Consider the following 25,580-nt stretch of genomic DNA (forward strand, 5'->3'; position numbering starts at 1 on the left):
GGCATGTGTAATGGAAAGTGACAGATTTACGATCAAGCGAAGTTTGTAGATGCTGGTTTCTTAGAAATTGGGTCAGTGATTTTCTGTGTTATACACGGTCCTTGCCTGTATGACAGTCTTCTAGCAGAAGACGAGTATTTAAATATTCTTTCATTTCAGTAATTAATGTGTTATTATTAAAGGGAACTTATTATGTCTCTTCTTACATTCTGTCATATACATACTCTGAAGTATGTGTGTGCTCTTATGTGTAGTGGTTAATACTTATGGTAGAAGTTGGCAAAGTGTCAAATTATGGGGTGATTTTATGTGAAAGTGAGTCAAAAGCTCAGGCATCCAAGTGGCCTGTTGAAGAAGCAGCCAATCAGAGAAAAAGGTACTCAAATTATGAGTCTCAAATTGAGAACTGGAATACAAAAAAAGTCTCAAACAAGAAGGTTGAGCCAGTATAACTACACAGAGAATCTGTGACCCGAACATGTTATGTTTCCCCATACAGTGTCAGTGTTAGTAAGTATATTTGAAGTTTTGTTAATGTCTGCTGACTGCATGCAAGTATACATTTGCGTCCTGTGAAAAGGTGTCATGGCCGACAATTTTGATTGTTAATATTTAGCGCAGGCACAGCTTCTGAAGCAAAACTGCCACAATAACATTTCTAAAATACCTAATTAAGCTGATTGTAGCATAAGACTGAGTTTGTGTCATTCTTAAAATAAAACAGCAACACAAAAACAGCGATACCATCCTGTTCATCCCTGTACTGGGACTGAAGCATAGAAATGTAGCAACAGATGTAGCAGTGTTGTTCTTTTTTCTGTTGCAGTGCTTTTAGAACAGATTGGTTGTAGGGATGGCATTTAGTCTTTGATTTACCTTTTTGTTAGCACTGAAGTAAAAATGTCATCTCTTTCCCAGAGGCTATTTTCCATTGTGACGTTCTCCCTAAAGCCAACAAAGAAACATACTCTATCCCATCTATACAAATGATGTCCAGTCCCATAATGAACTTGACAGTGTTTTTTTTTTCTTTGTGATAATGTCATGTGAATCAGAAGATGGAAAATTTACATGTGCCTGCACAAAGCTCTACGCTTTTACCAGCATATAAAACCGCTTCTCTTAGATGCCACCAAAATTGTTTTTCATCAACATAAAAACGTTTTTCATTAAACTCAGTCTGCAAAATCACAAAATGTTCATACCGAAAGTGTGTGTACTCGTCCATGTTAACCATGAATTGAAACACGGACCACAGTATACTGATGTTTTCAATATTTAACCAAGAAAAAAGCTTTTACCTTAATCCTAATCTGAAGTGCTTTTTTGTCTTGATTGAGAGAACATAGCGATATGTCTGTCCTTTAAAAGTATATAAAAATTATACGTCAGTATAAGGAGAAAGAGGGTTGTGAAATGAGCCGAGCAAGAATCTGCCTGTCATGTGTGCCACCCATACGACTAGTTGAACTGCCGTGATTAACGCGCTTGGCTGACTTTGCTGCCCTGCTCTCAGAGCCGTACAGAATCACTCCTTCACCCCTTATTAACAAATGCACATTTGTGGGTTTTAGAGTGGTTCGTAGACTTGACAGATGTTTTCGTCCTTGGCGCTTAATTATTTACCATCAACCTTAGGAAAATGGATGGTCGTGAAATAAAGCGTACTGTCAAACAAATCAGTTTGTTTGACAGAATGGGTACAAAAATAAACTATATAAAAAAAGTACAGTTTATTAGAATAAATGACACTGAATTTGTGATTTGATTTTTTTAATCTTATTATTTCCACATTCGAAAAGTAAAATTAGGATATGTTCATGTCAAATTTTGGGGAAAACCCAGAGTGTGAGAGTTATGTGTTGTGCAAGCAACTTGTGGTATTCATCATGCCATCAAATGTTGTGACAGTCTTTTTTAATTACTCTAACAGACTGTGAAAGTCCAGGGCAATGACATCTCACACAAGCTGCAGATCTCCAGAGTCAGCAAGAACGATGAAGGTCTATACGAGTGCCGTGTGACACGAGCTAACTACGGAGAGATTGTGGAGTACAAGGCCCAAGCCTGGTTGAAGGTCAACGCCACGTCCAGGCCCCAACGACCACTGCCACCTCCTGAGAAGAACTCCCTACGGCACCTGAAAAACAAGAAGCCAAGAAAGTCCAGCTCATCACTGGGGCAGGACATGAGTTCAGACCAGAGGGTGGTCTCAACTTCCACCTCTCACACATCCTCCAATACAGCTAAACACAACCCCGGCTCAGGTAAGGCCCACAGGGAGCGTTACATAAAAAACTGTGGAACACACAAAAAACCCTCCCATCACTTATGTTTTCACTACCACCATGAAATCCTGATTTGCAATGCTCTTGACACATTTGTGAGTCACCTACTTTGCTTAAAAAGTCTGCTTGGTTAAAATTCAAGATTACCAAGGATAGAACTTAGAATGAGGTTATTCAGCAACTGAGCTTACAATCGACTTCAGTTTTAAGAACTAACGTGCTCTCAGTGAAGTAGGAAAAACACCAGCACAGCTGTAATAGCTCAACATGACTACTAAAACTACATGACTTAAAATACTGTATGTGTGCCAACTAAAAATACACCATTGATTACTATGAGCCTTTTCACAAAGCTGCTAGCTTCCCCTGAAGGCTAAAGACTGACAACATTTGCAGCATTAACGCCTGCTTGAGAAATCCAAATTCATCTAAGCAAATATTTAGCATTATGTGTCTACTTTGGTGAATTCAGAGGAAGCAATTAAAGCTTCTCTTTTGCTCCACAAAAGTGACATGATTGGTTTGAATGAACTGAATTGGTAGATACTAAGCTAATGAATTGACTAGCATAATAGCTAATTATTAGCAAAACTTTGTTAGCAGTCAGTTGTCTAGCTCCAATGTTTTTAATGCACAAAATTGTGCAAAAGGCCATGGCAAAGTAAAAAGAAGAAGAAAAAAACATACACAAACTCACTGTACTGCAGAAGACCAGTGTTTTAAATTTTCATATTTTTAGTAAGCACGTATTGAAGCAGAGTGTGATTTATTTAATCTCATGTAGCATGTTATATTTGTCTTTTCTCAGTAGCCAGCTACAAGTCAATCACCTCCCTCTAACATCCCCAAAATGTTGCTTTAGGCTTTTAACTAATTCTAGGAGATAAGAACACTTTCTACTCTTGCATTCTTTTCAGTGAACACCTGTAAGTTTTCAAAATCATTTAAAGACTTTACTGTTAATGTCTAAGGCACTATATAACCCAGCCCCCAGCTGTGTTTAAGAAATGTTCATAAGCAGCCTAAAGTCTCCAGGCAGGACTCCTTGGGGGTCTCCACCTCCCCACACACACACCTTCTTACAGAGTGTCTCCTCGCTGTAGGCTCCAAGCTGCAGGCTCTGTGACTACACAGCTTAGTGTCACAGGCCAGCCAAAGCTGTATTGAATTCTTTTACAGATTTATTATAGTCACTGCAATATCAGTTAATTGTTGTAATCATTCCAACATATAGCATTTCATGTTTTTTTACATCCTCACCAGCCCATAGCGATATAAAACACAAACACAGAGACAACATTAGGGCTAATCACAACATATAGTTTCACCATAATTAATTTTTTACCCACAAAAAGATTCGCCATTGAACTGCATGATGCTGGATATTTTAAAAGATGCTTAAATGTTATTATAATGCTACATAAACCAGCTCGAAATTACAATTACTTTCATTTAGGTGTAATATAATATTATGGCTAAGAATATCAACTCTACCTCTTTTCTTTAAGTATAGTGACGCTGAAAATCTTTGTGTACCATGTCATGCCTAAACATCTGCATTGAGCTCCCGGAGAATAGTGATGTTGAGGTCAGCTGAGTTTCCACTGAAGCAGTTAGACAAAAGTGAAGAAAACCCAAGTGAGAGTAAGAGATAACACACAGCAGCCAATCACAGCCAATAGAATTTCTCTTCAGTCACCTCTGTTGCTGAAATTTTAAAGATTGTAAATAATTTACACTTCTGAGTAAGGGTTGATAAAAGTCAGCCAGATATTTCATCCAGCATATCCCATTAGACATGCCAACCACGGGTGAACCTAATCAAAAGAAGATTTCTGGCTCTGTCGATCAGCTGGACACCAGCCGCCAACCATGACATGTTAGTGAGAGGGAGAGAAGGTAGGCGACCCAAAAAGCAGTCTCTCATAGGGTATCACTATATATAACCACCTATTAACCCTGCCTGTTTGTTGCTGACCAAAAGAGGATGGTTACCTGAGCAAACCTACCTGTTAAGTTGCTTTGAGTGTCTTTTTAGGGTTTTTTCTGGTAGAGTTTACTTAAAAAAGGCTTTAACAAAATGATTGTGATATTAAATCAGCATATTTTGCACGGGTGTTGATTTATCATTTTCACTTCAGTGTGTACAATCGAGGAAACTCATACGTCACCATTGAAACCGCAGGCGCCTCTGTAGTAACCTCCTCTCAATTTTCCCTCATGTGGTTTTATATTAATTTTCTCTCTCTCTTTTTTTTTGACTATCCGACTATGTTATAATTGCGCTGCTCCTCATCTCTAAATGCCAATCATTTCTCCACTGGGCAGACATTTCAAACACAAAGTGGACCCTGCTCTGGGCTCAGATAGCCCTCTGCACCGTGTAGCGAAACACAGAAAGATATTACTTGCCACTGAATAGAGGTAAAAAGTTGAATAATCCCCAGGGCTGCAGAGCCTGAGATTATGAGGCAGCCAAATTATGCTGACAACTGTGTTGCAGTGAGTCCTCTGTGTGGTGTGTCTGACACTGATAAATGCCTCTCTGTGGCTGCTCAGGCAGCCTTAGCCCCCTTCTCTGAGCGGCAGAGAGGTGGTACAGCTGAGGGCGACAGAGTTCTATTACAGCCACGCTCAGGTTTGAGGCAGATGAGCCACAATAGGCAAATGGGCTGAGATGAAATTAAACCTGGGAGAGTGCAGATATTTTCCTTTTCCGCATTGCTGCATCTGTAAACAATGAGGCGCTTTCCAGATGGGAGAATGGGACTGAGGCTGGTGGAGCGGCGGCAGTAGCAGAGTGGTTTGTTCACAGCTACTCCCCACCAGTGTGTCAGCTGTTGTTAGATCACAACTCGGCCTCCATCGTTCCTGGCAGTGTTGTTCTGTCAAAGCTCAGAGGTGACCGGAGCAGGGGAAAAAAGGAAAGAAAAATGTCCCCCAAGCCAGACTTGTCCCTCTGCCCCTGAGGCCAGCCTTGTTCCCGCACGGAGGTAAAAACAAATATGGACTCAGTTTGATTGCATAAGCATTCATCCAAAAAAAAGAGAAAAAAAATCACTGACCTTGTTTTAAAGAACTACCATATTTTTTTAAACTGCCTCAACTGCGTATGTCTAAGGAAAGAACACCAGTGAGTCATCATTCCAGTAGGTGGTTGGGAACAGCACGACTGCTGTTCGTGGCTGCATTTCTATTGCTCAGGCACTCACATGCAATGGCAGTGTGTCGCTTCAGGTTCATTAATCTAATGTGGGTTCTTCCTTACTTGTCTTGTGGGTGCATCTAAATCTGTCTGCTATGTGTGAATGCTCAGCAGGAGGCAAAGCCCGGTCCTGAGCACCACTGAAAATTCACGGTGGATGAATGTAAACGTATTTGTTTTAAATGATACTTCAGCTGTGGCATTTTCAATTTTCAGCTACAGCTTTGTTATTTTCTGCATTGAAAGGGCTTATACTGACATCTACTGATTTGTTAAAACCAAAGTAAGGGTGCTGGGTGGGATGTGATCGTACATGCATATATTAGGATTGCAAGTGGTCCATAAAGGACAGCTATACTGGCCTCAGTCTGGATCAAACCTGATGGACTACACACAGCCCAGTTTTCTAGTTAAAGCCGTTGCTTCAGTGCAGAAATGTTTCTTGCAGTGTGTGTTCCTCAGTACCAAGTTTGTTCCCACATACTTGCTGGTTCCTACTTGAATCTGGAGCCCAGTCTTCTGAGGATGGACTTATATCTGAAGTTGAAATGAAGAATTTTCAACTGGAGCACTTGTTCCTGTTGGAGCACAGTGACACAACAGTCCAAGATGGCAACAGTGCACCAACAACATTAGCAAACTAAAACTTTCATTCTGTATTACTACTGTTACAATGTGACTCGTTAAACAAGCCACACCTACAACAATGACTGGGTTCTATTCATGAGTTTGGTTGCTTCCTTTTTTTGTGCAGTGCAACAAAGTAGTCACCCCAAGAGTGATGTCACTCTCAACTGGAACAGCCAGATAAATGAAATGCATCAACAGCACACAGTGTATATGGAAACTGCATGGATGAGGATAGTTCACAAACGAATGCCGTTGTTGTCTGTGTAACTCAAACTTAACATATTCACACATTTCATAATGATCATCACAGGGTTTAAAATTGATCAGTTTTCAAGGTTTTATTTGGTACCTGGTGCGCCTTTACTATACTACAGAATTAACAGAGGGTGAAGGATGGTCACAGATGGCACAGAGTGGCGAATCCTTCCAGACATTTGCTTGTTACATCCAGAGAAATATGATCATGAATACGAATGAATATGAATATGGCCATTCTTTCCTTTGAGGTAAATTGTTGCCTCACCTTTCCGGTAATTTTCATCTTCATTTCTGTTTACAATTAAAAGCCTTTACATTCTATTGTTTCTTTGAAGTTACACGTTCTTAAGGCATTTCTTGTGGTACCAAATTGTTAGTAATAAATAACTGTATCCGTGCTTTCTTTGAAACTCCAAAGTGTAACTGTACCAAGTTTGATCCAGGCCTGGGTGTTGTTGCCAGTTTTTTCTTTTTTTAATAATAAAAAGCACATAATACACCTAATAGTCTACGCTCCTTTAAAATTCTCTGGCAAGATGCTCAGCTATAAAAGGCCCATTACTGTCAAATTATCATCAAAGGTTATACAACCTGTATTGATTTGGAAGAAGGTGGTAAAGAACTGTACACCAGTATATTAACTTAAATATCACTGATTAAGCAACTGTTCAATAGAAGTCTCTTAAAGACATTATAGATGTATACATTAGTCTTACTGCTCACAGAAGAAAAAACCCACATAGATTGTGTTATTTATTAATTAATTGAATTTTAGTAGATTTCCAGAATCAGTTGGGACTTTTGGTAAAAACTGCCAGCAAAATCCCGTTGGCGTCGGCACTTTGGTCCATTTATAACAAACGTGTGCTGAGGAAGGCTCGTGTTATTAGTAATTGTTTTAACCATCCACTTCGCAGTGAGTTTGACTTGTTGCCCTTTGGCCGTCGTTTTAGAGTACCTGTGAGGAAGTCCAAAAGTCCATTCATCCCTGCTGCAACCCGTCTCCTTAATGGCAAATAACTGTCTTGTGGCTTTTTATTATAGTTTTGTTTACTCTTATTGTTGCCCTGCTGCTAAACTAATTTCCCTTTGTGGGACAATAAAGTATTTGAATGGAACTGAAAACTGATAATTTAAATATTTCTAGAGTAGGCTTAACATCATTCTTCCTGATGTCCAAGAACAACATCGATATGCTGGTCCAGTGGTTGTTATTGGGACCTGACGTCTCCAAAAATGTTGGAGTAGTTTTGCCATTAGGCTCTTGACAACCAGATATTTGAAGATTATGCCACTACATTCATGCCTTAAAGAAAAAGGTGTGTTTGGTGACACTGAAACAGTCGGATTTCAAAATGTTACTTGCTTTGCTTCATCATTTCTGCACGAGATTTAATTCAAAATACATTCAGGGATACCCGACTGTCGGTCAACATCACTATTCATGATGTACTGAAGCACAGGGACCATGAATATAAATAAATATGCTTTTTTAAATAAGTTAATTATGAGTTAATGATACGTGTTACTTAATTATGCATTTAATAAATTATTTCCACTTTTATTTAATTAATGACACCTTTAATTCTTTACTTATTTGATGATGTATTTATTCATATCAATTTTGTACTTTTAGCCCTCCATAAACCAATCAACTCTTTGAATTTATTTAAAAGATTACAAGATTTCAAAAAATAGTTTAGAATGATTGTAAAGACACAATTTGAGCAAAAGCCATATTACGGTTATGAGAAAACATCAAACTTTTAGAAAATAAAACTACTTTGTAAAACAAGTAACATTTGTAAAACCACTGTTTTTGATGAACAGTGGTTCTTCATCCACTGACTGAGAGGCTACATCAAGGCCCAGAAGAAATAATAAAACATTTGATAAACTGGACGTAAGGAATAATAATAATGGATTGGATTTATATAGCGCTTTTCAAGGCACCCAAAGCGCTTTACAATGCCACTATTCATTCACTCTCACATTCATACACTGATGGAGGCAAGCTACAGTTGTAGCCACAGCTGCCCTGGGGCAGACTGACAGAAGCGAGGCTGCCATATCGCGCCATCGGCCCCTCTGGCCAAGACCAGTAGGCAAGTAGGGTAAAGTGTCTTGCCCAGGGACACAACGACCAGGACAGAGAGCCCTGGGATCGAACCGGCGACCTTCCGGTTACAGATGCGATTCCCAACCCCCTGAGCCACGGTCGCCTGTTAGCAAATTCCACACATTTTGAATGAAAAATGATTTGTAAGTATTTATTTGTATTGATTTGATTTGATTTGATTTGATATACCTTTATTAGTCCCACAAGGGGAAATTTCATAAGGCTGCCGACCTATTGCACGCAATGGCGGCGCCATCTTACCCTCCGACCATACATACATTACACAAACATCACATTGGGGAGACAGGTCAGAGAGGTATAACAATGGAACATGCACCACATGAGGAAGGATAAGGAGAAAAAAATAACTCCTCCCAGACTGAGCTCCAACAGGGAGATCAGTTTGAGAACAGAAAAAAACACCTCTGCACATGAAAAAACTCTTAATACACCAAAGAAACACATGACAAGCAACAGGGGTGAGTAAAGGGTGAGAGACAGCTGATTTAGACAGTACATCCGGGGGTGCGTGCGCTGGTCTCCTTGATCCACCGTCAGCATCGGAAGGGAATAAGCGTCGAAGGCGTTTGGAAAGGGAGGGGGGGATGAGTGTGTGCATATCAGTGTATATGTATGTGTGTGTGTGTCCAGAGTTCAGCTGAGACAGTGTCCTTCACCCTGCCAGGCTAAGTAAACAGTCTTCCAGCCAACCCAGGTGGCCTTGCATGGAACAGGAAGAACAGACTCAACACAGTCGTTATCAGGGTGTTGTTGTTCAGCTCCAGCCTTGCGACCGCAGCTGGCACCAAAGGGGTCTCCGCATAAGTGATGGTGGTTTTTACTTTAGTGCGAACAGCTCATTTGAATTTCAAAGCAGTTCTACAGTCCAACACTGGTCTCTCAATCTCCCGTTGGATAGCCGCAAGCTTCGCCATACTTGCGTTCTGTGATGTTGTCATTTCTTGTGCTCAAGGAGCCGATTCTGAGAACTCACGGCAATGTGCCTCCCCGAGATGTCATCCAATTTGCGCCCAGAGATGTTATTCCGAGCGAGCCCTTCCGAGATGTATCCAGTATCCATGTATCCTGAGTATTCACAGCAGCCATAGCCTCTCCAAGATCTTATCCGTGCTGACTCAATGAGCCCATTTTGAGAAACTCACGCCTCTCCCATCGTTCCAATCCCAGCAGGCAGCCTTGTGGGGGTTTGAACAGCCGGTTCTGCTTTCTTAATTCTTCAATAAGTCAGGACCAAGCCAGCTCCGATCAGCCAGAACCCTGTTACTATGGTTCCTGTTACCATGGTTCCGAATGCACTCGCTCCCGCTGCTGAACCAGCACCACTGATACTCTCTGAGCATGATGTGAGGAAAGCTCTGAGGGCAACAAACTGCAGGAAGGCAGCGGGACCAGATAGCATACCGGGACGTGTGCTAAGAGTATGTGCAGATCAGCTGACCACAGTTTTCACCAGCATCTTCAATGCCTCTCTGGCCCAGCAGGTAGTCCCCACCTGCTTTAAAACATCAGTGATTGTTCCGATCCCGAAGAACACTCGCCCAGCCAGTCTAAATGATTATCGCCCAGTAGCCCTAACATCTGTAGTGATGAAGGGTTTTGAGAGGCTCATGAAACCCTTCATCAGTTCCTTCCTCCCTCCTGACTTCGACTCACTGCAGTTTGCATATCGGACAAATAGATCTACCGGAGACGCTGTAGCACAGGTCCTGCATACCACACTGAGCCATCTAGATGAGGGATGTGGAAATTATGTGAGAATGCTGTTCATAGATTACAGCTCAGCTTTCAACACCATAGTGCCCCACACCCTCTCGGGTAACCTCCAAGATCTGGGATGTAGTACATCTTTGTGCAGGTGGATTTATAGCTTCCTGACCGCGAGGCCACAGTCAGTGAGAATAGGGGATGTGTACTCCCATACACTCTCACTGAACATAGGGGCTCCCCAGGGATGTGTACTGAGCCCCCTTCTCTACTCCCTTTACACCGCGGACTGCACGGCCAGACACCCCACTAATTCCATTGTGAAGTTTGCTGACGACACAGTGGTGGTGGGACTCATCTCCAGGAATGACGAGAGGGCCTACCGGAGTGAGGTGGATGGACTAGCAAAGTGGTGTGAGGCAAATCACCTCTCCTTGAACATCAGCAAAACAAAGGAGATGGTGATCGACTTTAGAAGACAGAGAGGTGATAAAACTCACACCCCAATTCAGATCAATGGAACCCCCGTGGAGAGAGTCTCCAACTTCAAATACCTCGGTGTTCACATCAACGAGGACCTCACTTGGAGCACACATACGGAATTCCTTATTAGTAAAGGCAGACAGCGCCTCTATCACCTGAGGCGTCTAAAGAGGTTTAAGATCTCCAAGAATATACAGAGGAGATTCTACACTGGTGTCATTGAGAGCATTTTGTGCAACAACATCATGGTGTGGTACGGAAACTGCACAGTACAGCAACAGAAAGCCCTGCAGAGGGTTGTGCGCACAGCTGAACGCACTATGTGAACACCTCTACCAGCACTGCAGGACATCTACGCTGAAAGGTGCAGATCCCGGGCCATCAGGATCACTAGGGACTCCAGCCATCCCGCCCATAAACTGTTCAGGCTGCTGAGGTCAGGGAAACGCCTCTGTAGCCTGAAAACAAGAACAGAAAGGTTCAGGAGGAGTTTCTACCCACAAACAGTGAGACTCCTCAACCAAAAACGCAAACCGGATAATATGCTGGACAATCTCACACATAGTACATAATTCGCACTTTACTTTCTTCTTTCCTGAACCTTATCTTATCTTATCTTATCATATTATATACATTTGTACTTATGTAAATATGTATATTTTTATAGTTTTTCAAATCATTACAGTGCAATACTTTGCACGATTATGGATATACTTATAATCACAAACACATGGCTGTTACACCTGTTACACTTTTTTATATATATTATACAGGATATTATACACTTTTACATTTTTATATATGATTCTTACTCCTTAGTTTAGGTAAAAGTTTTTCTAGTATGTTTCTCACAGTCGGGGGGAGTATTTTTTAGCCAGGAAAAACTAGCACTGTATGTTGTACTAGCTATAACTACATGTGACAAATAAATAAAGAATGAGAATGAATGAATAGGTAGATATCTTCAGCACTCAGGCTCACCCGAGCCCAAACTTCTCGTTGAGAAAGGGGTGTCAATTGCATTTAGGGACCAGTTGATCCAATCCATATTTCTTCTTTTAGGTTTTAGAGAACAGACTGTGAGAGAGTGTTCCAGGGAAAAGTAATACAAAAAACACGAGACTAGACAAGACACCGATTAACACTGACAAATACTGTGAAAGGTGTCAAATTTAGATGGGCATCAGATTTGGATTAGTCATTTCCACAAGGCATATAACAGGAACAATGATGATAGAAGCTGAGACCAAGTATGTTTGGGTAAGAACCCATCAGAATAAAATATCCCCACGCCCTCATTAGCTGTTTATTCCCCTTTTCAGTGGCTAAATGGTTAAAGAAACACTTGTAGTGTGTGGTCATCCTGGTGTGGTCGTTTTAGATGTTGTGGATGGTCATTTAGAAGCTTTATTCCTTAGACTGTGTTACCACATTTAGACTCATCACAGCTGAACAATCAAGCTGCATTTTAATGGCATTTACACAGTCATGTTAGCTAAGAATCTAACTATGGCTTGGGCAGTCTATGAGTCAGTTAGAGAGTCTATCAGTCAACAAGCAAATCAGAAAGCAAGTTATATACTGGAGCCCACGGACAAATAAGCAAGCGAGTCAAAGAGACGGTCAGCCAGCAAGGGATCAGCAGCAATAGATAGAACTGGCATGAAGCCAGTTTGAGCTCCCTGTGGAGGTGCTGTGGTGAATCACCTCCCTGCCTCACTGAACCTGGCTGCTTCACTGGCCTGGAATCAATATTTCACATCACTGTTTCACCGAGCCAAAAACATTTTGGCAAAATGAGAAGTGTTGTGTTAGGTTAAGTAGGACAAAATGAAAAGTATTCAATATGGGTCTATTCTATCTCAGCATGCACCAAGAAACCAGCAAAAAGGTCTCCGCAAGCTTAGATACTTTCACTCATTATGTTTCCACATGATTCATTCTGCAGTTACTTCGACTTTGGAGGATGGAAAAAGGGAAAACTCAAAGTGGCATCATGTATTGCTTTAAACACTATGTACAGAATTCAGACGACTCAAAATCTCCCCTGGAAACCTTCTTCTCCAAAGCTTCCCTCTTTAGATAGATGATTCCAAATGACATGTAAAGACACAGTGACCTTGTCAAGCAAACGATCACAGGAAGTGGAAGAAAGTGCTTTTAGCTACAGCGATGGTGAAATGAAATAATAAGCTAAAGCTCTTTTTGTGTATTCTCTCTATATATGTGTATGTTCAGTTGTGTTATTAGAGACTTCTTACATTTTCCCCTCTGCTCATCAATTAAAATGCACAGCAGAACACAAAACAACAACAATAATAATTCGCAAATGCTCTTCCTTTGTTGTTTTCTAAAAATAGCACAGGAGCACAGACTTTACCTTTAGTATGCTTGCTGGCAAGGTTAGTTTGAAAGTGAAAAACAGCTCACAAAAAAGCTGAAGGAATCTGTGAGGTTATGAGAATAATTGCTGCAGACGGTGTTGTTTTCCCGTACTATGTGGATTGCTTACATCATTTCAGGGTTAGGAATGGAACAAATGGAAACAATCCTGCACCCAGTGCATGCAAGAAGGTGACAGACTCATATGCAAGTACTGCAGATTTATACAGTCTTTCAAAGTGACTGGCACTGTTGGGAGGAGATAACTGTTGTACTTTAGATACAATTCCCACACATATTACTGTTATCTGGGGATACAATGCCATTATGAAATGGAGGACAAGAGGGTGAGAAAATAAATCATCAAAAGCACATTAACAAGACACGTTAATTTGTATAGCTTCTTTGGACCATAAAACCCATGTAAAGATAAATGCACTAACGTTATGTCACTCGGTTAGTAGATCCCAGTGTAAAGGCTCAAAGTGCTACTATCTTGGTGTTTAGAAACTAAATGCTACACGTGAATAACGGACGGACATCCTCATATGATAGCAATTGTCCTTGGCAAGGTATGCCCACATCATTTTTAACTCCGATCAGCATCATCATTTAGAAAACAAGAATCATGTTCTAAAATTACAGTTAAGATTTTACCTATTTCAGAATCAGAATCAGAATCAGAATCAGAATACTTTATTGATCCCTGGGGGAAATTATTTTTTGTTACAGTGCTCCATTTTAAACCAACATTAAGACAAGACAGACAATACGCTAACTAAGAATAGTACAATATATACATATATATATATACATACATACATACATAAGTCACTTATAAATAAATAGTTGGAAAAGAAACATGTGTAGCTGTAGCAGCAAACAGTGTGTTAAGTGGATGCGTTGTACAGGGAGATGGCCACAGGCAGGAATGATTTCCTGTGTCATTCAGTGGTGCTTTTCGGTAATCTCAGTCTCTCACTGAACGAGCTCCTGTGACTGACCAACATGTCATGGAGTGGGTGGGAGGTGTTATCCAATTTCACTGTTATTTTATAAAAAAGTGGTCTCACATATCTGATGTGTCCACACACCAGTGAACACACCAGAGAGCAACTTTCAGTTGGTTGCAGACTGGAACAGTGAGAGATTTAACTACCAACCTTCCAACTACTAGATAACTTGCTCTATCTAACGAGCTACAGCGAGCCACATTTGTACCTTTGTGACCCTCAAAGGATGACATGATTACATTTAGCTCTAATAATTTTGTCCCTGTCTGCCAACAGGGACAAAAATAGACTTTTACTAGATAAGTGGAAAAAAGGATGGATGGATATTTGCTTGGGTGTTATTACAGGTTTTCTTTTGACTTTTCCATTCCACCCATTTCTTATGATTCTGTCACAAAAAAATGACTTATTTATATCTCTGTGTTGTGTATTTTTTTTTACTGTTAAGCCATATTGCTCAGGGTTTTCTGTCCTGATGCTTGATTTCTTCAGTCTAGCCATCCACGTTTTCCTTTTATAATCAAATCAAATCAAATCACTTTTATTGTCACATCACATGTGCAAGTACATTGGTACAGCACATGTGAGTGAAATTCTTGTGTGCGAGCTTCACAAGCAACAGAGTTGTGCAAAATACAATAATGTAAACAAGCAAAATACAAGAATGGCTACATCTGAAACTAATAAATATATGTACAATATATAATAGTATATGCATTTCTGGATGTGTATACTAAATATTTTTCTACGTGTGTGTGTGTGTGTGTGTGTGTGTGTGTGTGTGTGTGTGTACACATATTTTACAAATTAAATAGAGTAAACAATAAATAAAATATATAAAATAAAATATACAGAGTGAGACATGTGCAAAACAGTGGCGTTACTGTACAGTATGGAGTGCATAATGTTAAAGTTCCAGTAGTGAAGCTGAGGTGTCTATGACGTGTTCAGCAGTCTGATGGCCTGATGGAAGAAGCTGTCTCTCAGTCTGCTGGTTCAGGACCGGATGCTGCAGAACCTCCTTCCTGATGGAAGTAGTCTGAACAGTTTATGGCTGGGGTGACTGGAGTCCTTGATGATCCTCCCCGCTTTCCTCAGGCACCGCTTCCTGTAGATGTCTTGGAGGGAGGGAAGCTCACCTCCAATTATCCGTTCAGAGCACCGCACTACTCGCTGGAGAGCTTTGCAGTTGTAGGCGGTGCTGTTGCCATACCAGGTGGTGATGCATCCAGTGAGGATGCTCTCAATGGCACAGTGATAGAAGGTCCTGAGGATGCGGGGGCTCATGCCGAATCTTTTCAGTCTCCTGAGAAAGAAGAGGCGCTGCTGCGCCTTCTTCACTGTTTTGTTTGTGTGTACTGACCACGTAAGATCCTCAGCCAGGTGTACGCCAAGGAACCGGAAGCTGCTCACTCTCTCCACAGCAGCGCCGTTGATGGTGATGGGGGTGTGTACTTCTCTGCACCTCCGGAAGTCCACTATCAACTCCTTTGTCTTTGCGACGTTGAGGGTGAGATGGTTGTCTTGACACCAGTGGGTCAGGGCGCTGACCTCCTCCCTGTAAGCCGTCTCATCACCGTTGGTGATAAGACCCACCACTGTAGTGTCGTCCGCAAACTTCACAATGATGTTGGAGTTGTTAGTCGCCGTGCAGTCGTAGGTGTAGAGTGAGTACAGGAGAGGGCTCAGTACACACCCCTGTGGAGCACCAGTGTTCAGTGTGATGGGGGATGAGGTGATGCTGCCCAGTCTGACCACTTGGCGTCTGTCAGACAGGAAGCTAAGGATCCAGCTGCAGAGGGAGCTGCTCAGTCCTAGATCCTGCAGTTTCCTGTCCAGCTTCGAGGGAACGATGGTATTGAATGCTGAGCTGTAATCTACAAACAGCATCCTCACATACGTGTCTCTCTTCTCCAGGTGTGACAGGGCAGTGTGTAGTGTCAGGGCTATGGCATCATCAGTGGACCTGTTGTGGCGGTATGCGAACTGTAGAGGGTCCAGTGAGTCGGGTAGTGCAGAGCAGATGAAGTCCCTGACCAGCTTCTCGAAGCATTTGCTTACGATGGGGGTCAGGGCTACAGGTCGCCAGTCGTTCAATGAGGAGATGGTGGAGGATTTGGGTACAGGGACGACGGTGGCCATTTTGAAGCAGGCTGGGACTACAGACAGAGAGAGGGAAAGGTTGAAGATGTGTGTGAACACTCCAGCCAGCTGAGCCGCGCATGACTTGAGGACACGGCCGGGAATCCCGTCCGGACCAGTAGCTTTGCGTGCGTTCACCTTCCTGAAGCACCTCCGCACATCCTCCTCAGACACAGTGTGCGCACTGACGTCATCCGCGGTGCGCACACTGTCCGGTCTCATGGTGTTATAAGTTATAAGTTATAAGTTTCCTATTTTACTTTTACTAGCTGTGGCTGTGGTGGCTGTGGCTCAGGTGGTAGAGCAGATCAGCTACTGATCGGAAGGTTGGTGGTTTGATCCTAGACTTCCCCAATCTGCATGTCAAGTGTCCTTGGGCAAGATACTAACCCCAAAACTGCCCTCCGATGCGTTCATCGGAGTGTGGCTGTGGGTGAATGTAGATTAGTTTGCACTTGTGTTTAGAAGTGAATGGGTGAATGAGGCATGTTGTATAGAGCGCTTTGAGTACTCTGGGAGAGTAGAAAAGCGCTATATAAGAATCAGTCCATTTAGCTCTAAATTTTAGACACAGCCAACTAGGAGTACCGTCATCTTTTGCTACAGTATTTAAATCTTACTTACAATAAATAAATAAATGAATGAACATCCTCCAAGTAAAATAAAACATAATTTAAGCTTAATTTAACACTTACTTTGATTTTGTGCACATATACTGGAGCATGGGTAGAGAATGGACACAAACACAGTGAGAACATGGACTCAATCGGTAAATATACATGTGAACTGTCTAATTAAACTAAGCCCTAAATATGTATTTTGCTAGTTTTTTCTTTTTGCCAGACTCTCCAAATTGACCAGCAGATAAAAAAAAAAGGTTTTTGTTTTTCTTCTTCTTGTATTGTGGTTTCCATGTAAAAGAAAAAAAATGAAATTAACTTTTGGGCAAACCTCCGATTTACTGGACACAACTGGCAGTCTTTATAACTTATGAAGGACTATGATGACTACAAGATGTTGCTTCAGAGATTTCATATGAACATGGTGCAGTGCTGATAGTGTGGCTGATCTTTTCTTTTACCTGATAGAATCATATCTATGGTACATGTGCCTTCCCTTATTGTTTGTGTTCTCTCAGATAAGCAAACTGAAAAATGGCTTTGGAAATCCCACACGAAACAATGGAAAGCAGCACAACAGCAAATCAATAATGTATGAATAACAATCTCTGTGCTGTTTTGTACGTGGCTTGATCACCAGATTCTGGGGGGACTAGAGCGTAATAATTCAGAGTCAGTTCAGCAGATTTTGAAGTGCATCTGGAAGACGTCACAACTAACACTAAAGAAATGATCCTACGCAGCTGTGCAGGGTGGTGTGCAGTGACCCATCATTGTTGGGTTATATCCAGAAGGAGGTCATCATGACCTAATCAAGCAGCCCTGCCTCACTGCATTATACTGCTGCTGTATTTGGTTGTAAAAATAGCAGGCTGTCTTTTATCAATGCTTCTTGGGTCTTCAATAGGGAGTTCGGCCAACAACTACTTTGGATTTGAATCTTTTGAATTCTATTATTGCTACTTTTCCTTTCCTTTAGGTTGTGTATATAACGCAGGTTGTGAGTTACAAATAAATGCTGTATTGCACACATGAGCTATGTTAGATATCCTCAGAGTTTTTCAGTTTTGTTCAGTTTAGGTTGTGCAATTTTCCCTACTCTATGAATTGAAACATAATCCCAAAGCACAATATTTTTATTCTGGACAGATGGCAAGTGTTTTTTAATCAACTGTTGCTCCATTTTCATCTGAAAAACACTCAACTTCTCCTATAAAACTACTTTTGCTTTGCAAACTTCAAGTGTTATTATTTTGCACTCATTGAGCCATAAATACTGCACTGTGAAACGGAGAATTGCATCTCACCTGTCAGTTAAACCTTCCTGTTAGCTGAACTCTGCTTAAGCTAAACTCCTGTTAACAGTCATTATAAAGAGTTCTAAAGGGGTAGATATCAAGTGACTTTGTTTCAGACCCTTAGTTGCCCTGCTGAAATTAGGAGTTAAAAGATACATGCAACTAAAACATGACAACACACTCTGCTAGATCAGGGGTGGGCAAACTTTTAGATTCGTGGGCCACATTGAGTTCTAACATTTGACAAAGGGGCTGGAACAGGATCAGATAGAGGGCATGCTTTGAAAACATCACCTCATTGGGGGAAAAATACACATCTTGGGATATGGAGAAAACATGTGCTTTAATTTCCAATGAAAATGAAGAAAAGCGTTACAATAAAATCTCTGACTTCGAAATGAGTCTTTAAACACTGAAAATCAAATAAATGAACATTTTTATTTTAAAGCACTGAAGGTTCTGTTATCCTTCAGGATATCACAGTCACTCTCCTTCTGATTCTCTCTTTTTTTTTTTCTCAAAAATGGTAGGAGATGCAGATGTACTTGTCCTGTTCCTTTTATTCAATTTGTTTCCCCGGTGCCAAAAGTCAACAACGACCAGTGCAAGAACAAAACAATTGCAGCAAGTCAGTCTGTGAAGCGTTATATTTGATCTGCGCGCACTGTTCATTTTAACAACGTGCGTATCACGGAGAGACACACATTTTAATGGGAGCAGTGTTGTTGGTCTCCTTTTTTAGCCAGCGCATCAAAGTCTGGAGTTAGTTTTGTTGTGGCGATTCTCAGGATGGATCTGAGGTGTAGGTCTGTTAACTTGGATCTGTGGCTGGCTTTGTTGATGTTGATGTTCATGACGCTGAATGTCCGTTCACACACGAAGGTAGAGCCGAACAAAGCCAACATCATCTGCGCTTTTCGCCTTAGATTTGGAAACGCGGCATCATTGAGTGAAGCATAGAAGTCATTTAGTTTCAGAGAGCTGAACTTCTCTTTTAAGGCAGGGTCGGACTGAAGGTCGATGAGTTTGAGCTGAAGCTCCTCTGGAGCTGTTTCAAGGTCTTGTGACAGAGGAAAGGCCACCAATTGGAGTGACTTGTCAATTTTATCGAAATCCAAAAACCGACGGCAGAATTCTCCGTGCAGTGCATCCAGTGACTCACTGTATTTCTTTACTTTTGCTCCGGCCTCTTTCAGCGTGGCTAGTGTAGGAAAATGAGTGAATGACTTGTTCAAAATCTGCCTAGAGAATAAAGCCAGCTTGGATTTGAAGGTTTTCACGTTTGTGTGCATGTCATGCACAAACAGCTCCTTCCCCTGCAGTTTCACGTTGAGCTCATTCAAGTGTGAAAATACGTCCGTAGCAAACGCAAAGTCACACATCCAGCTGTTGTTGCTCAGCTCAGGAAATTCATCAGTCTTCCCCTGCCGCTCCAAAAACACGCCAATCTCCTCTTTGAGCTCCCACACTCGTTGAAACACTTCGCCCAAACTCAACCAGCGAACACAGGAGTGATAAAGCAGGTCCTGGTGATCCGCATCAGTTTCCTCCAGGAACGCAATGAACTGACGGTGCTGAAGTTGACGAGTTTCACCACAGGATTCACAACATGATTCAGCTGTAACACCGATTTACATAGAGATTCCTGGTGGAGGATGCAGTGGAGGAAAATGACATCCTGGTCAGGGTTTTCATCTTTCACTTTATTCTGGATTCTCCTGAGCAGGCCAACGTTTTTTCCCGTTAAATTCGGAGATCCATCTGTGGTGACGTTAACAAGCTTACTCCAGGGAAGCTTCATGTTTTCGATGGCAGCAGACACTCGTTCAAACAAGTCCTCTCCCCGTGTTTGTCCTTTCAGAGACTCCATTGTCAAAAACTCCTCCGTTATTTCAAAAGTTTTGTTGATTCCTCGGATAAAAATGAGGAGCTGAGCAGTGTCTTTGACATCGTTGCTTTCATCCAGTGCTAAAGAATAAAAAGTGAATGACTTCGCCTTTTTGTTTAATATGCTGGTGATATCTTCATCTATTAGTTCTACACGGCTAGTCACTGTCCGCCGTGATAAACTGATTTTCTCAAATTTGTCATTCGTCTCCGGGCACAAAATACAGTGGGGCAAAAAAGTATTTAGTCAGCCATCGATTGTGCAAGTTCCCCCACCTAAAATGATGACAGAGGTCAGTAATTTGCACCAGAGGTACACTTCAACTGTGAGAGACAGAATGTGAAAAAAAAAAATCCATGAATCCACATGGTAGGATTTGTAAAGAATTTATTCGTAAATTAGGGTGGAAAATAAGTATTTAGTCAATAACAAAAATACAACTCAATACTTTGTAACATAACCTTCGTTGGCAATAACAGAGGTCAATCAATTACTATAGGTCTTTACCAGATTTGCACACACAGTAGCTGGTATTTTGGCCCATTCCTCCATGCAGATCTTCTCGAGAGCAGTGATGTTTTGGGGCTGTCGCCGAGCAGCATGGACTTTCAACTCCCGCCACAGATTTTCTGTGGGGTTGAGGTCTGGAGACTGGCTAGGCCACTCCAGGACTTTCAAATGCTTCTTACGGAGCCACTCCTTTGTTGCCCGGGCGGTGTGTTTTGGATCATTGTCATGTTGGAAGACCCAGCCTCGTTTCATCTTCAAAGTTCTCACTGATGGAAGGAGGTTTTGGCTCAAAATCTCACGATACATGGCCCCATTCATTCTGTCCTTAACACGGATCAGTCGTCCTGTCCCCTTGGCAGAAAAACAGCCCCATAGCATGATGTTTCCACCCCCATGCTTCACAGTAGGTATGGTGTTCTTGGGATGCAACTCAGTATTCCTCTTCCTCCAAACACGACGAGTTGAGTTTATACCAAAAAGTTCTACTTTGGTTTCATCTGACCACATGACATTCTCCCAATCCTCTGCTGTATCATCCATGTGCTCTCTGGCAAACTTCAGACGGGCCTGGACATGCACTGGCTTCAGCAGCGGAACACGTCTGGCACTGCGGGATTTGATTCCCTGCCGTTGTAGTGTGTTACTGATGGTGACCTTTGTTACTTTGGTCCCAGCTCTCTGCAGGTCATTCACCAGGTCCCCCCGTGTGGTTCTGGGATCTTTGCTCACCGTTCTCATGATCATTTTGACCCCACGGGATGAGATCTTGCGTGGAGCCCCAGATCGAGGGAGATTATCAGTGGTCTTGTATGTCTTCCATTTTCTGATGATTGCTCCCACAGTTGATTTTTTCACACCAAGCTGCTTGCCTATTGTAGATTCACTCTTCCCAGTCTGGTGCAGGTCTACAATACTTTTCCTGGTGTCCTTCGAAAGCTCTTTGGTCTTGGCCATGGCGGAGTTTGGAGTCTGACTGTTTGAGGCTGTGGACAGGTGTCTTTTATACAGATGATGAGTTCAAACAGGTGCCATTCATACAGGTAACGAGTGGGGGACAGAAAAGCTTCTTACAGAAGACGTTACAGGTCTGTGAGAGCCAGAGATTTTCCTTGTTTGAGGTGACCAAATACTTATTTTCCACCCTGATTTACGAATAAATTCTTTACAAATCCTACCATGTGAATTCATGGATTTTTTTTTCACATTCTGTCTCTCACAGTTGAAGTGTACCTCTGGTGCAAATTACTGACCTCTGTCATCATTTTAAGTGGGGGAACTTGCACAATCGGTGGCTGACTAAATACTTTTTTGCCCCACTGTATCTGCTGTCTCTACCATACATTCTTTTAAAAACTCGCCCTCAGACAGTGGTTTGCTGGCCTTTGCTATTTTGAATGAAAGCATAAAACTGGCCTTGGTACTTGACTCTTGAATGGCAGTTTGACTTTGCTGAGCCTTCAAATTAGCTGCCAACTTCTCAGCAGCAGCTTCCCGTTCTTTTGTTGAGAGCTTGCTAGCATAATTAGCGTGCTTTGTGGCAAAGTGACGGCTAATATTATACTGTTTAAAAACCGCCACAGTTTCTTGGCATATCAGGCAAACAGCAGATGATCGGTGTTCAGTGAAAAAATATTTAGTTGTCCACTCCTTTTTGAACACTCAACATTCTCTGTCCACTTTCCTTTTCTTGGGTACGCTCATCTTCATAGAGGGTCGGTGGGTCACAGGGTAAAGTGCAAACGTGGAGTAATAGGCCTGCGCTTCACCTCAAGAAAGCCAATATATCTAGAGTGCGCCATCTAGTGAGGAAACATCAGAATTGCAGGGGAAATAAAACATTAACAAGGTTAATTTATTAAATTTTTTTCAAGTTTGGCGGGCCGGATCAAAACGTTTAACGGGCCGCATGTGGCCCCCGGGCCGTAGTTTGCCCATGCCTGTGCTAGATAGTCAGTGTTTTGTGGTACTTAAGAGGGAAGTGTTAGAGCTACAGCGAGATTTTTAATGAGGATGTCTTTCTTCCACAGCAGAACACAGGTGCTGTCTGCAGCCCTTTTCAGACATGACACGCTCAGAATAGTTTACTAATTATTGGATTCTACTAGAGCATCACTACTGCATCATTCATAGTTTAAAATATTTTCTTTCTTACACAGGATCTTGGCACAGCCTCTCATCCTGTATTTGAAACAATCTACCTTCCCTTGCCTTTAAGCCAGCTTTCAGACGGAGCTTTTGTGATCGCAGTCAGAGCTGAGTGTCCATGAGAGGTCCATGTAATGATGGCGGTTTCTTAGTGACATCATACAGAGTCAAGAACAGAAAAAACTAGAGCAGTTTGAAAACTTTGGCAAAACAGTAGATGTAGGATGAACACAGTGGTGCAGCATGGCAACTCAAAGCCCTGAGAAAAACAATCTTTCATGGTTTTACTTTTATTGACAAAGAATGATGAAAAATAGAAGATGAAGTCAAAGGCACATCCTCCATCCTGAGGTAATTAACAGTTTGCAACAGTGAAATCACAGTTAAAGCTGCGTACTTTTATATACAGAGTAGATTATTGTAAAATAGTTCAGTAGATATGCAGATTTTTTTGTCCTGTATCACTGCATCTGTGCTTTTCTGCGGCTTCTAGCTGGAAGCTGATTAATTATTCTCTGTGTGAAGGATGTTTTGGCCTAGAGTGATTGCTGCTCCTCTGTGGCACTCCTGTTCTCTAGATCACCTCGAGCCAAATGAGATGTGGTGGGGAGGAATAAAGGGTCAAAGCCCTCCATCTCTGCACCACCATCCCTTCCTTACGTCCCCTAACCCTCAGCAGCCTTGACAATCCAGAGCTGCGAGGAACAGTGGGCTCCCCTGGTACAGTTTCTTCTTAGAACTGTACCAGTTCTAAGAATGATTCCAGTATGACACAGGAATCTAGTAAATGTTAATATAGTTTACTGAATAATGTGATTTTTTTTAATGAATATTACTGAAATCCTGCTTTATTTCATGGTATTTCTTTCCCTATCTAAGAATTCAACACTAAAAGTGTCCTAGTATTACGTCCACAGACATCTGCTGGGCCGATTGTACAGCTGTCATTTGTTACTTTGCTCTCATCAGTTCTGGCTCAATGTTTCCAAGACGCAAGCGGATCACACTGTAGGCTGAGGAGGTTGTGTTCTAGTTTGCAGTTGTTAGTCATGTCAGATGCTCAGTAAACAGTCAGAGTTGCCCGCAGTGGTGATAGCAGCTTGTCAGGTCTTAGGCAATGCTAACTGCCCATGCAAAATGTTTTCAGAGCAGTCCAAAAGCCTTTATTTACAGTTTTCCAGGATTTCAGTAAAGGTGCTAGAATTAAATGAATGTATTTATAACATCAATCACACATAGATTAACATTCCCCCTGTTTATATAGGTAAAGGCACATAAGACGACTTGGTTTGCATCTCTTTGCAGTCAGTTTATATGTCTCTCTCTTCTCTTTGTCTCTCTGTTTATGTGTTTCATTTGCATTTCTTTTAACACATTTCTGTCTCTGGTCTACTTTCTTCTCTTTTTGGTCATGTTTAGACTCAGTGACACCTTTTTTCTGACTCTTTCCAATCGCTTTTTGGGCTAATTTGCATTTTTTTTCTTTTTTCTGCCTTTTAGTGTTTGGTTTTGGTCTCTTTCTGGTCATTTTCACTTTCTTTGTAGTTGTCTGCCTCTCCTGGTTTAATCACAGCACTTTGTGTTTCTTTGTAGACAATTTCAAGTCTATTTTTGGTCGTTTGAATTTCTTTCTAAAATTCACATGTTTAGAAACAGGTTTTCTGGGATTAGGTGTGTGGAGTATTTGAAACCCTCAGCCTGTGCAGCAGACACTTTCTTTTCCTTCAACCATTACAAGCTGAATCTCTACAATTTTGCTTCATTTTTGTCAATCTCATATTTCAAGTACAGTGGTCCCTCGCTGTAACGTGGTTCACCTTTCGCGGCCTCACTGTTTCACAAATTTTTTTTGTGCAATTTTGCTTTTTTGTGTTTGTTTGTTTGTTTTTTTACAGGGCATTGTGTTCTGCCTCCTGATCGGCTGTAGACCATTGTCAGTCACTCTCCTCCGTGCTGTGTCTCCCGTACAGAACAGAATGCGTTCAGCTTGTCACATTTACATAAATCTTCGATCGCTAGCAGTGTGACTCTGAAGTGCTGTACTTTATGTCTGCAAGTTTTCTCCCCAACAAACACAACAATGTCGACAAATGTTTTACACGGTCAAAGGCACCTGCGGTAGCACCCAAAAGGGAAAGATGCTACTATCACACAAAAAGTTGGACATCTGGACATGCTAAAAGAAGATAGAAGCTACCGTATTATAAGGTGCCTGAATATAAGGCACATTAAGCGATCAGATATGTCAAACTTTCCCCAACTCATTCTTCTTGCTTCCGTACCATTGATTCATTAATGTTGAATTTTCTGGCAGATTTTTTTTTTTAAATGTCTTTTTAGCTTGACTAAATAAAAACATAAAAGCTTTTAAAACGGTAAATGGTCTGTATTTGTATAGCGCTTTACTTGGTCCTAAGGACCCCAAAGCGCTTTACATATCCAGTCATCCACCCATTCACCCATTCACACACACGTGATGGCAAGCTACATGTAGCCACAGTCGCCCTGGGGCGCACTGACAGAGGCGAGGCTGCCGGACATTGGCGCCACCGGGCCCTCTGACCACCACCAGTAGGCAACGGGTGAAATGTCTCGCCCAAGGACACAACGACCGAGACTGTCGGAGCCGGGGCTCGAACCGGCAACCTTCCGATTACAAGACGAACGCCCAACTCTTGAGCCACGATCGCTCCTAAAACCTACTCAACTGTCTATATACTGTACGTAGCAGGAGCTGTATGGGCTACATTTAGACTCTACTCTATCTAGACCATATGTTGGACAGAACCTGAAATACAGATGTGGGTGTAAAACAACAAGAAACCACATGTCGAGCAAAATAAACCAGTTGTGTATATATATATCATTCATTTT

The 25,580-nt window shown here is 41.8% G+C and overlaps 1 protein-coding gene and 1 pseudogene across 2 annotated transcripts in view; one reads left to right on the forward strand and one right to left on the reverse strand.

Moving 5' to 3' along the window:
• The window catches only part of vstm2a (V-set and transmembrane domain containing 2A), a 114,154-nt gene that overhangs the window by 82,889 nt on the left and 5,685 nt on the right, over positions 1-25,580 (forward strand). The window contains exon 4 of one of the 2 annotated variants that reach the window (XM_086305386.1): positions 1,934-2,422. In XM_086305386.1, the coding sequence (XP_086161512.1) occupies positions 1,934-2,422 (489 nt within the window). Of the gene's footprint in view, positions 1-1,933; positions 2,423-25,580 lie in introns of those variants that run through there. The other variant, XM_086305387.1, reaches the window with a different exon arrangement.
• LOC147321459 (general transcription factor II-I repeat domain-containing protein 2A-like) lies at positions 18,871-20,190 on the reverse strand (annotated as a pseudogene).

This window comes from Aulonocara sp. 'chitande type north' Nkhata Bay, linkage group LG9 (assembly GCF_057382095.1).
Source record: "Aulonocara sp. 'chitande type north' Nkhata Bay isolate Kocher_YH1m ecotype deep benthic linkage group LG9, A_spYH_male_GT1.1, whole genome shotgun sequence".
NCBI classification, from domain to species: Eukaryota; Metazoa; Chordata; class Actinopteri; order Cichliformes; family Cichlidae; genus Aulonocara; species Aulonocara sp. 'chitande type north' Nkhata Bay.